This window comes from Populus alba, chromosome 15 (genome assembly GCF_005239225.2).
Source record: "Populus alba chromosome 15, ASM523922v2, whole genome shotgun sequence".
NCBI lineage: Eukaryota > Viridiplantae > Streptophyta > Magnoliopsida > Malpighiales > Salicaceae > Populus > Populus alba.
Genome location: NC_133298.1, coordinates 8,926,195 through 8,939,427, shown reverse-complemented (window position 1 = coordinate 8,939,427; position 13,233 = coordinate 8,926,195). Strand labels below are relative to the sequence as shown.

At 30.2% G+C, this 13,233-nt stretch overlaps 1 protein-coding gene across 1 annotated transcript; it reads left to right on the top strand.

The window, feature by feature from the left end:
* The first annotated feature begins 7,758 nt into the window (after positions 1 to 7,758).
* On the top strand, positions 7,759 to 13,094 carry LOC118050978 (exonuclease 1). The gene is made up of 12 exons (XM_035061469.2): positions 7,759 to 7,987; positions 8,086 to 8,122; positions 8,236 to 8,410; positions 8,539 to 8,617; positions 9,004 to 9,048; positions 9,223 to 9,372; positions 9,506 to 9,620; positions 10,012 to 10,112; positions 11,279 to 11,376; positions 11,491 to 11,583; positions 11,925 to 12,142; positions 12,227 to 13,094. The coding sequence occupies exons 1-12, from the start codon at positions 7,910 to 7,912 to the stop codon at positions 12,769 to 12,771; spliced, it is 1,734 nt and encodes a 577-aa protein (XP_034917360.1). The 5' UTR covers positions 7,759 to 7,909; the 3' UTR covers positions 12,772 to 13,094.
* Positions 13,095 to 13,233: the final 139 nt, after the last annotated feature.

Here is a 13,233-nt window from a genome sequence, read left to right as displayed (position 1 = left end):
TCTTAAACTTCCAATCATGTTGTTTTAATTTTGATCATCATTACTGGAAAATGTCCAGTTCATTTTCCATAACACTACCAAACATCGGAAAATACTTTTCCCGGAATTCACTTTCCAGGAATTCACGGAATTCACTTTCAAAAGGAAACCACTTTCCTAGCCTTAATTAGTTTCTTGTAGAGTTAAGTTCAAATCAATTTTAAGATGATATTTAGGAATGTGTATAAAACTTTATTTAAAAAAAATTGATTTTTTTTAAATTAGTTTTTTTTATGTTTTTTAATTATTTTGATATATTGATGTTAAAAATAATTTTTAAAAATAAAAATATATATTATTTTGATGCATTTTCAAGTAAAAAATATTTTGAAAAGCAACTGTTACCACACTCTCAAATAAATGTAAGAAAAAAACCCAAAAAACTGATTAAACCGAGAAAATCAAAAAAACCAAATTGAGAAAAAAAAACTAAATTAACCAATTAGAAAACCCAAAATAATTTTCAGTTTGATTTCAATTTCAAATGCCCGAAATCGATTGAACTAGAATGAATTAAACCGATTCAACCATAACTTTGAAAAAATAAAAGAGACTATAAATAATCTCTAAACTAAACCACCACCACACCCCCCATCCTTTTTCTCTCCGCCTCTTATCTCTCCTCATAGCCCCCTTTTTTTCTCCCTTTTTCTCTCTGCCTCCCATCTCTCCCCGTAGCCCTACTTCTTTTTCTCTCTATCTCCCATCTCTCCAAATCCATCCCTACATCTTATCTTCTCTATAATATTCTCTTCTCTCCCTAACAGCAAATTCATGAATTTCACCATTTACCTCAATCAAACTACATCATTATGGGCAGATTTGTTTTCCTTCCAATCTTGAGCTCTCATTTGGATCTAACTCATTGATCTATTTTCCTTCAAATCTTGATAATTTGTGACTCTGGTTTGCTTGTATTTTAATTAGAATTCAATAATGTCTTGGTCATGTAAATTGAAACAAGTTCTTGAACAATAGAAACAAGATTTGCTTCTTGATTTTACCAGTTTTTGAACACACATAATCGAACCAAATCAAACCGATCCGAAACCAATTAATTTGAACTGGTTTCAGTTTTAAATTTTTTAAAATAATAATGTTAGCTTGGTTAATTTTTCATGTGAAAACCAAGCTGAACTGAAAATGATCACCTCTACTCTCAAACACCCCATAAGCTATAATTATTAAACTCGGTCTAAAGGTTGACCTAACCAAGTGGCTAATCCTGAATTACATGGATTAATCCAAGTCAACCCAAGAAAATAGAAAAAAATAATATTTGAGGTTTCAGTATCCGACAAAGAAAAGTTTTAAAACAATGCATATACATATAGACTATATATATATATATATATATATATATATATATATATATAAAGAGGCATGAAGTATAGTATAGTTATACCAGACCAAAAAGTTAAGAAACAATTTACGTGAATATAAGCTAATATATAACTATTCCATATTAAAAACTTAAGAAACAATCTACATGAATATAAGCTAATATATAACTATTCCATATTGAAAAGTTAAGAAACAATCTATATGGATGTAGGTTAATATATAGTTATTCCACATTAAAAACTTAAGAAACAATCTATGTGAATATAAGTTAATATATAGCTATTTCACATCGAAAAGTTAAGAAACAATTCATATGGAAGTAGGTTATAGAAAAAAAGAAGATGTAAGGTTAAGTATTCATAAATTAATTTTATATTTTTAAGGTTTATTAAAATAAAAAATGTTAAAAAAAATCGAGTCTCACCTAGATTACTTCGAGTCATCCAAGTTTCAAGTTGACCTGACAAGTCAGCTAGTTTGACAAAGTCACTTGTATCTTTGAGTTTTTATGGTTTAAAACCCGACTAAGGCCCCAGGTCAACCAACTGGGTTATGCCGAGTTTCATAAATATGCTCTAAACTTGCTTATTGTTTCTATTAAATAGATATTTATTAAATTATTAGTTTGCATTGTGCAATAGATAGAATCAATTTTTAACGTAAAAACAATTTATCCAATAATTGATAACGTGTTTTCTAACATAACATTTTTTAGTCATTAACTCAAAATATGATGCATATTAGATGATGTCTTCTTTAAATATTGATATAATGATATATTGAATGATATTTTCTTTCAAATATTAAGACTATAACATATTAGATCGAGCTCAATTTACCTGTCAAATCTATGACTGTTATGAGACTATAATGACCCCATAAAAATTAAATCAAAATAAATTATGAAAGTCAATGCCTAATCAATACAATGTTGAAAAATAAAATTAAAAAAACATGAACTAAAAAATAACAAACTCACAACCTAGATTATAAGATCGAGATAACCTCATATAAGTAAATTGAAAACATTTATGAAATTTAATTTCCAACTAACTCAATATTGACAAAAACTACCTAAGTCAATTTAGGTTAACTTGTCAAACTCATAATCTGGGTCATGAGATCAAGATAACCTCATAGATTTAAATTGAAAACATTTATAAAGCCTAATTTCCAACTAACCTAATATTGAATGATAATTTTTTTTAAAAAAAAGTAAAAAAAAAAAACAAAAACAAATAACCTAAGTCAACCCAAGATGACATGTTAAACCCACAACCTAGATTATGAGATTTAGATAACTTCATAAAAAGTAAATAAAAAAAATATATGAAACTCCATTTTTAACAAATCCAAAGTTGAAGGTTGAAATCAAGAGAGAAAAACTAAATCTATGAGACAGGGATAACTTGACAGAAAATAAATTGAAAAAAAAAAATGATGCCCAATTCCCAAACAAACTAATATTGAAATATAAAATTAAAAAAAAAAATTGAGTTGTTGGAAAGTGAAATTGAAAAATAAAATATTCAATTAAAAAGTAACTTAAAAATATGAAGAGAGATAACCCATGTTAACTTGCTTAAATACATATATGGATATTTGACAAATAAGGATTACTTAAGTACATGTTTGGATATTTGACAAGACCTTGGTCCATTTACTTGTGCAATGGATCTATTATTATCACATTACAAGGCTATTGGATTAACAATGCTATAAACCCACCTAGTTTAATGATGAACTTCTTGATCAAAACATTTTTTTTGTCGTCTTAGATGTAGAGATGTATTTAGATTCAATTGTAAAATTAGTTATAGTCTTTTGTTTGGAAATCTTACAACTTATTACACCATCATTTAGAGTAAAAACATGTCCTGAGTGGAAATAGTTATCATCAATATCTGATTGAAAACTAATATATGAATAATCCTGAACTTTTAGTTCATGCCTTCTATACATCAGAAAGACATTCTTAGTTCTTCTTAAGTACTTAAGAATGTTTTTAACTATCTTCTAGCGACTCTTACCTAAATTAGATTGGTATTTACTCATTATGCTCGAGGCATAAAATACATATAATCTTGTATATAACATTACACATATAATGGATCCTATAACCAAAGCATATGGAATCCTTTCTATCATATATCATTAATTTATGTCTTAGTATACATATATTTGGAGATATGTATTCCTTACGAGATAGGTAAGTATCTTTTTTTTTTTTTTATTCTTCCATACTAAATTGTTTTAGCATATTATCTATATACATGGATTTGGACAATCTAAGCAACCTTCTTGATCTATCTTTGTAGATTTTTATTCCTGATAGATAGGTTGCTTCTCTCATATCCTTCATGGAGAAATTCTTGGATAACCAGATCTTTAATGATTGTAGTAAAGAAATGTAATTTCCTATTAATAATAGGTTATATACGTATAATATTAAAAAAATAACTCTACTCCTACTAACCTTTTTTATAAACACAAGGTTTATCTATATTTTCAATGAAATCAAACTATTTGATTATCTCATCAAAATAGATTTCCCAACTTGTCGAAGTTTGCTTAAGTCCATAAGCTTACTTTATTGGCAAATTTCTTATATTCAAACCTTTAGATTGTGTCATTACATATTTTCACGAATATTCCTATTAAGGAATGCAATTTTGATATCCATTTGCCAAATTTCATAATCATGATACGAAGTTGTAGCAACGAAAATACTTGTGAATTTTAACATAGCTATCGACAAAAAAGTTTCATCAAAGTCAACCACTTGTCTTCGTCTATAACCTTTGGCAATTAATCTAACTTTATACATTTATATATTAACTTTCATATCAGTCTTTATCTTAAAGACTCGTTTACATCTAATGAGTTTTATCCTTTCAGATAGATCAACCAAAGCCCATACGTAGTTAGTGTGTATGGAATCCATTTTAGATTTCGTGGCTTCAAGCTATTTATCAAAATCAATATTATATATTGCTTTCATATAGTTGGTGGACTCATTAAGTATGAGAAACTTGTCATCATCAGCTTTTACAAGAAGTTGATATCTCAATAGTACATGATATGTCCTACCAGATCTACAAAGTTTATATGTTTATTGAGTTTTAGGCTGAACATCAAATGTTATAACTTTGGGCTTTAGTTCCATTTAGATGTTAGTTTATGGTTCTTGAACTTCTTTAAGTTTTATTTTCCTCTCACTCCTCATTTCAAGAAAAAAAGTTTCTTTAGAAATGTAGTATATTTTAAGACAAACACCTTTAGCTCAACATGATGATAGAAATAATATATAAATAATTCTTTTAGATATTATACGCTTCATATAAGCATTACATCTCAAATCTTTAAAGTATAATAAGATTGGTCTCCTACCATTCCATATCTCATTTGAAGCCTTATCAATAAATTTTGATGGAACCCTTTTTAAAAGGTAAGCAGTAGTTTATAGGGCATAACCTTAGAAGAAAGGTGGAAGATCTATATAGCCCATCATAGATTGCACCATATCTAACATGGTGCAATTTCTCATTTTAGAAACTCCATTGTGTTATGGTATTTTAAGAGGTGTCGATTATGAGAGAATCTCATTTTCTTTTAAATAATCTTCAAAATCTTAGTTGAAGTATTCACCACTTCGATTTGATCAAAGTATTTTAATACTTTTTCCATTTTGTATTTCAACTTCATTTCTAAATTTTTTAAACCTTTCAAATGATTCAGACTTTCATTAAATACACATAATTGTATCCAATATGTTCATCAATGATGAAACACGTATAAACATCTATGGCACAAATCGTTATTGGTTCATATATATTTGCAAGGAGAATAATTCAACAACTTAATTTTGTTTTCTAATATTGGAAGGATACCAACAGATGGCAAAAAGAAGCATTAAAAGCAACATCTTTTTCCTCTTAAAAATATGATAAATATAAAGTTGAGATCAAAATCATATTCTAACTTGAAAACCAAAGAGGCAACAACTTCTCCTTTAGTTCGTATGGTTATTAGAAAGCATTATAAGCTATAAATAAATCTTGTATCAAACCTACAATATTTTCTTTTGTTCTTCTCTTCTCACGGCATATAAAGACTTAAGACTTATAAGCTTTATTTTTATTTTTGTTAGTTACAGATCAATGCTTAAATGAGCTTTATTAATACTTTATTTTCAACTAAAATTCAAGACTTGTTGAGATCAAGGTTTGGGCTTACTAAAAAATATTTAGGGTTAGTTTTTGTATGTGAGTTAAAAACTGAACCCACAAGACTAAATCCATTAGAGTTAATTTTTCAGAACTATTTAAACACTTTTAAGCCTAAAAATCGATAGCCATTGATGAATAACACTTTTGAATTTTTTAGTTTCAACATGTAAAAGAGACTTTTTATATTTTTTTGGTTTTTTGAACGAACTAAATCTAACTTATCAATTATTAATTAGCTTCGTGATGTCATTCAACTTCATTTTAATAGCGCTAGTAGCATAAAACAAGTTTTTATTGTGTCATATTGCTATGAGACTTCTTTCGACTTTGCAAGATCAAATCTTAATTTTGATTGAATATTGCATGATCATGTAATTACAAGGTTTGCTTTAAAAGATAATTTTATTTGATTAATTTTTTGTAATGTAGCAAAATACGAGAAAATTAAAAACATATATGCTTTATATAAAAAAATACTTTCTAGCAAACAAATTAAAGAGCCCTTTTATTTTGTAATGGACCAAGGCAAAACAAATTTAAAACAAACCATAAATATTTTATAACTATAAAAATAATGTTATCTAGTCCATAAAAAAGAATCCAAAACATTTCTACTGACAACACAACATTAGTATATAGTAAAATCATAAATTAGACAAACAATGACCGTTGTTTTTAAAAAAAAATTCAAAACACTTCATGATAAAAAAAAAAAAAGGGGAAATAATAACGTTGTGTGTATAAAATTCTCATACAAACTCATATAATAATTTTTTTTAATGAGAAGTAAATCATTTAGATTAATTGAACCATATCTATCACTTACATATTTCACGTATCATAAAAAAATATTTTATGAAAATATATATATAAGAATAACAAAAAATAAACACTTTTTTTTATCTAACATTTATATTTTTTTTAAATCAAAAAGTGAATTTTATTAATTAATTTTTTATAATGTAGCAAAACATGAGAAAATAAAAAAATTCTTCATATAAAAAATATTTTTTAACAAACAAATTAAAAAGTCTTTTTATTTTGTAATGGACCTAGCCAAAAACAAATTTAAAACATATTATAAATATTTTATGATTATAAAAAAAATGTTTTCTAGTCGATAAAAAAAAAAATCACAAAACATTTACCCTTGATAACACAGCATTAGTATATAGTAAATCACAAATTGGACAAAAAAGACCACTGTTTTTTTTAAAAATCAGAACATTTAATGATAAAAGAGGAAAAAATAATGTTATACATACAGATTCTCATACAAACTCATATAATAATTATTTTTTTATGAGAAGTAAATCATTTAAAGAGATTGAACCCATATCTATCACTTATATATATATATATATATATATATATATATATATATATATTCACCGTATTATAAAAAAATATTTTATAAAAATATAGTAAAAACATTTGTGTATAAAAAGTAATGAAGAATTGTATTGCTTTAGTTTTTTGGTTGTGTTTTTTAATCTTTTAAACTAAAAAAACACTTTTTTTTTAATCTAAAACTTATATTTTTTTAATTAGAAAGTGAAATTCATTGATTAATTTTATAATGTAGCAAAAAAAGTGCTTTATATATATATAAAAAAAATACTTTCCAATAAATAAATTAAAGAGCCCTTTTATTTTGTAATGACCAACCCAAAACAAATTTAAAATAGACTATAAATATTTTATAATTATAAAAAAAATATTTCTGGTTAGAAAAAAATTCACAAAACATTTCCCTAGATAACATAACATTAGTATAGTAAATCACAATTTGAACAAAAAAATGACCATTATTTTTAAAAAGCTTAAAACATTTCACGACATAAAAAAATAATAATAATGTTATACATATAAACATTCCCGTACAAACTCATATAATAATTTTTTTTTTATGAGAAGTGAATCATTTAAATTGATTGGACCCATGTCTATCACTTACATACTCCTCAATATCATAAAAAAATATTTATGAAAATATAGTATAAAGAATTTGTTTGAAAATCGTTTTCTTTAGGAAATATTAGGAAAAGATTCACTAAACTAAATCTTACGTACGTGGCGATCTAGAATTAGCCAGTGAAGGACTATTGAAAACAGCCACGTCAAGTTAATCCCCCAACAGTCCCAGCAAGGCAACTCAGTGCCGCCGCATTTTGACATTTTGCCAATTTCCCGCCATTTCTCACCCTCTAAAAAATTCCCAATGACAGGCACAGACCAAAATTAAAAAAATCAGAAAAAAAAATCGAAGGAAGGAAAACAGAACCTAAAAGCTGCAAATGGGTGTCAAAGATCTGCTCAAGTTCATGAAACCCTACATTGAACCTGTTCACATAAAAAAATATGATGGCAAACGTGTATATTACTAAACCCAATCTGGGTTTTGTGTTTTTTTCAATGCTTACATTGATATTATGTTTTTTATTTACTTTTTTTTTTTGGTTTTTTTTCGCAGGTGGGTATTGATGCTTATAGTTGGCTACATAAAGGAGGTGTATACAAAATCTATCTTGACTCACTTCTTCTTTTATTTATTTATTTTTGGTGTTGAAGGGAATTGATTTTTTTTTCCTGTTGTTTTTTTTTTTGGGAAATGATGCTGCAGCTTATTCATGTAGCATGGAGATTTGTTTAAATTCAAATAGCGAAAAGAAGTTGCGGTATTTAGACTATTTTATGCACAGAATTAATCTACTTAAACACTACAAGATTACACCAGTTGTTGTTTTTGATGGTGGGAATATTCCGTGTAAAGCTGGAACTGAACAAGACAGATACAGGTTAGTTAAATTCATTAAAAATTATTGCCTTTTTGGATAATGTGCAATATGTTCTTTATTGAGTTCCCATTTGGGGTTTAGCAATTGGAAATTCGAGATCTTTTTTGGGGTTTTGTATTTCAATTTAGGAAAAGAAAAGCTAATCGTGAGTTGGCAATGGAGAAGCTCAAAGAAGGGAATGCTAATGCTGCTACTGAATTTTTTCAGGTATGAGAAATTTTAACCAAATGAGTAAATTTCATCTTCCATGTTGTTTGTCCTAATTGAAAGATGGGTCAATGAGTAAAATGTCAAATAGCCATGCACACCAGAGTTTCTTAGCAGTTGTGATTGTTTCTAATTGTCCAATTCCATCTCTTGTTTGATTTTAATCTGGGAAATTTTGAAAAGTCTTTGGTATCCTCAAGCAATGAAATATTAGTTGTTACTAAACTTTAGTCTTCACAGAATCTTGTGTGATTCTTTTACCCTTATGTTATAGCATGTGTTTAATTATTGTTTACATTTTGCTAGGGTTTATATAATCGCTATCTATGTTTGGTTTCTTTTTCAATGTATGTAAATTACTAATCTACATTGCCCTTTCCATACAGAGAGCAATTAGCATTACCCCATTGATGGCACATCAACTGATTCAGGTATGTGATTGCAGCATCTTTGACTGTGACCTGCTATCTGTAGCTCTAGAAATTATCATATTTCCATAGAATATAGATATCTGCATGTTAGAAGCTATCTACATTTTCTTGCGTACAGTATCTAAGTTATAATAAACCATGCCCTATGCCCTATGTCCTGTGATTACTTTTCAGATCTTGAGATCGGAAAACATAGAATTTTTGGTAGCTCCATACGAGGCTGATGCACAGTTAGCATATTTAGCTACCCTTGAAGCAGAAAGAGGTGGTATAGCAGCTGTTATAACAGAGGACAGTGATCTATTGGCATATGGTTGCCAAGCTGTAAGAACTTTCATGAAACTTTGGTTTGTTGGAGATGGAGGTCTACTGCTCTCCTAATTACACAGCTGTCTTTGTTCATTACTGACGGTATTAGTGGTGGTATTGTCTTGATTGATTTGCGTTGGTTGCTCAGACTATTTTTAAGATGGATCGGTACGGCAATGGCGAGGAGATAGTTTTAGACAAGGTTTTTGATGCTGCAGGTCGCAAACCTTCATTCCAATGTTTTGATAAGGAATTGTTCATGGGTGAGTCCACCACTTTGAAGCTTTCTTAAAAGTTTACAAACTATAGAGAAGTTTTGAATATGAACAAATAAAAACAGGCTAAAACAGAGAATATAAAACACATCGTTCGTAGTGCTTTCATGCATCTGAATGGAAATATTTCCATTCTTTTATTGACTTTGGTTGCAGATTTTGTTTCCATAATTATAATAATATTAACATAGAGCTTTCAGTTTTCAATCTCACGAGATAGAACTAATTACAAGAGGACATTTAACGGAAAACTAGCTCATATTTTGACCTCTGGGGTATGTGTATCATAGCTGGTTGTGAGAAAAATAGTCCTTATGTTTCCATTGTCGAATTAGTGCAATTAAACTGAAAACTGGCTCATTTTATGACATGTGTACAGGTATGTGTGTCTTAGCTGGTTGTGATTTCCTTCCATCTGTTCCTGGAATTGGGATTTCGAAGGCTCATTCTTATGTGTCCAAGTATCGGAACTTAGATCGTGTAAGTGTGTTCTGGTGCTTTTGATAGTCCATAATATTGATCAAATTTCAAAACCTTAAGATGAAATCAGGCATAAACATGTTCCAATGCACTGCATAAATGCTATGTTCACAGTAACAATCTCATGAGGTCATAATTAAATGATTTTGGAACTAAAGTGCATATCTGTAAATCAAACATTATTTTCACTTGATTTTCCCAATCTATAATATCATCAATTCTGTTGGTGACAAACAAATTCAATGAACACATTTTAAATTTTGATTGATCTTCAGAAGATGTTGGAATTTCCAGTAGGAAAAAATCATTATATTTCTGGTGCTATGGAAATTATGTGGAATTCATGCAAGATACAAGCTTTTCTTTACAGAAATAGCTTGAGCTAAAGGTTAAAAATGAACTTTAAATTATTCAGAAAATGTTTGCTGAGCTTATAGTAGCGGTTGAGGTAACAATATTGTGCAAGGTTCCTGCCTTGAATCTGAGTTCTACTGAAAACAAATGAAAGGAGGAGCAGGAAACAACAGAATGCAGTGATAGCAAGAAAAACTTGTGTTTTAGATGGTTTCTATCTATGCTAGTTTTAACGACAGCAGTTTATTTATTCATTTTATAACAACATCTAGATTTGTCTGTTTTTCTCTATTTAGTTATGAAAACATGTTAAAGCATCAGAAAAGATATCTGGAATCTCTTTATTTATTTTTTCCTGTCTGGCCAGAGAAAATGAACTTTTAATTATTCACTCTTCCTGTGGTTCTTTGGGGAAGCATAGCATTGTTTCTAGACTTCTCTTTCTCGTACCCTACCCTTTTTCTGAATATTATTTGAGCCAAGACAGGAAAAATACGGTTGAATTTTATGGTTCGGTTCTTTTCTCTGAAACATTTCTCATCTCACTAGCTGAGAGTTGATCATGTATGAGCCTTGAAAAGCACATCTGGTTTGGTTTGCCACCAGTTTATTGCACTGCCCACTTATTTTATCTGGCATTTTTTTTGGTCAAGGAGATGTTGCATCTGCTACCCAAAAAAGGAGCCTTATCGATGACAACCTTGTGAACTTGTGTATGGTTTTACTCTGCCATGGAGTTAAACATTTATCCAACTGATGCTTCTAATTAATCAGTTTCTTTTGAAAGCTTATATTTGATGGCAAACTTTCAGGTTTTATCAGTTTTGAAGTTGGAGAAAGGTCGACAAATGCCTGACGATTATTCAAAATCTTTCATAGAGGCTCTAGCAGTTTTCCAGCATGCCAGAATGTGTGTAGATTGTAAAACTAAGCTATTCCAAATGTATTGTTGCTCATTTTCTCGTTGCATATACATATGGACTGACCCCCCCCCCCCCCCACCTTTTTTTTGCATTTGACGCAGATATGATTCGAACAATAAGAGACTTGAACACATGAAGCCTGTCCCTCAAAATTTAATGGAATCTTTGGAAGGGAAGCTGGATTTCCTTGGACCGTATCCTGTTTTAATTGAGCGAATACTATTTCTGAAAGTTCTACAGCTCATGTTTCAGCTTGCACTTCCATGTCAAGCATAAAGAACTGTAGCCTTCAAAACCCAAGATGTTCTCGGCCACGGCACAGATGCTTTAGTAAATTCATCGAGGTTGTATTTTAAAAAGAACTGTATTTTTTGTCTGGGATGAACACTTGGAGAGTTCTGGATGCTGGCTGCATATTGGGCGTATTTGACCTTAGCAATGCTAATCTACCCGTATAAACCTGTGCATATTGTGTGCTTGTGTCTGGTGTGAAATTGTTTTTCCTTGACTGATTGCAAAATGCAAATGACTCCAGAGAAATTCCTCCTTCCGTAGTAACTGCAATTGCTGAAGGGAACTTGGATCCAACAACCATGGAGGCCTTTGCTTGTTTTCGAAGTCCTGGACGTCTTCCAGACCCTATTTTCATTCAAAATCCTTCTCAACTTCAGAAACCCAAAGCTAAGGTTGTATCCAGACAGATGAACAGCTCGATGGCCTTTCTTTCCTATAAATCTGAAGGAGACAGTGCAGGCAAGTTTTTTAACCCCACTTGACCTTTATTGATGCAGACACTTGAAAATTGCATAATTTTACACTATGAGTTTATTGTACCAGGTGTGGTACTGAAGCAGGAGCCACTTTCCACTGAAAGTATGTATATCAGCGAAGCTCTAGCACTTCAGAAACTAATTTCGCCACCTAAAGTTAATATTACAGAAACAGCAATGGTTCCCAATGATGTTCCACTGAAAGTTCCTAAGAACCCATTTAGGATTCAACAAGTTGAAGAAATCAACTTGGACCAGAAAGATAGCAGCGCTGGACAAATCTCAGTTGTGATTGACCATGAAAAGATGAATATACCATGGGCTACTCCCGATGACATCCGGTCAGAGGTTCATGATAAAAGTCCTCCCAAGAAAAGAAAACTCAACAAAGTTCACTTAGATCAGGGAGCCAGCATTACTGCACAAGCTTCAGTGGTAACCAAGGCAGAAAACTCAGACAACTTGTGTGTTGTAGAGTCCCAAGAAAGTGTGAGCTCCGTGCCTAAAATGACTTCTAATGGAAAAGGTAAAAATGAAAAGGCAAAGAGAAGCAAGCACATGAGTCTGGAGAACACGAAGAATACTATTTTGAACTTCTTTTCTCGAGCGTAACCTTTCAATCTCTTTGTTTATGATTGATTGCCCATTTTCTGGGTATCTTTCTGAAGCCATGGTTGGATTTCATTTTTCATTGAAGTCCTGAAATAGGCCAGAGAAAAATTGGCTTTAGGATGTGAATTAGAGATTAAACTGTTAGGCGGCAAGGTCAAGGGAGCTTGCCCCATTGTTGTCCACCAAGGGCCGGGGTCTACACATGACATTTGCAGTTTTTTGAGCCTGGTTGATAAGAGCTGAGTTTGATGTTCTGGTTGCTTATGGAGATACGAGGATAAATTTTCATTATCATTCAAAGTTAACACAATACATTCTGAAAAGCACTCCACTTAATTTTGCAAACCAGTACAATTACCAAAGCCATGCTTGTGGACTTTCTGCAATTTTATGTTCTTGATAGTTTAAGGTGCTCTGCAAATGTCTGAATTTAAGCACCGCTGAACAATCATAAATAAAAAA

Excerpts from the sequence above, each read along its gene's own strand:
- LOC118050978 (XM_035061469.2), top strand. The coding sequence starts at position 7,910 with ATGGGTGTCAAAGATCTGCTCAAGTTCATGAAACCCTACATTGAACCT. Across the intron at positions 7,988-8,085 it reads AAAAATATGATGGCAAACGT|GTGGGTATTGATGCTTATAG; the intron begins GTATATTACTAA and ends TTTTTTTCGCAG. Across the intron at positions 11,584-11,924 it reads AAGCTGGATTTCCTTGGACC|AGAAATTCCTCCTTCCGTAG; the intron begins GTATCCTGTTTT and ends AAATGACTCCAG.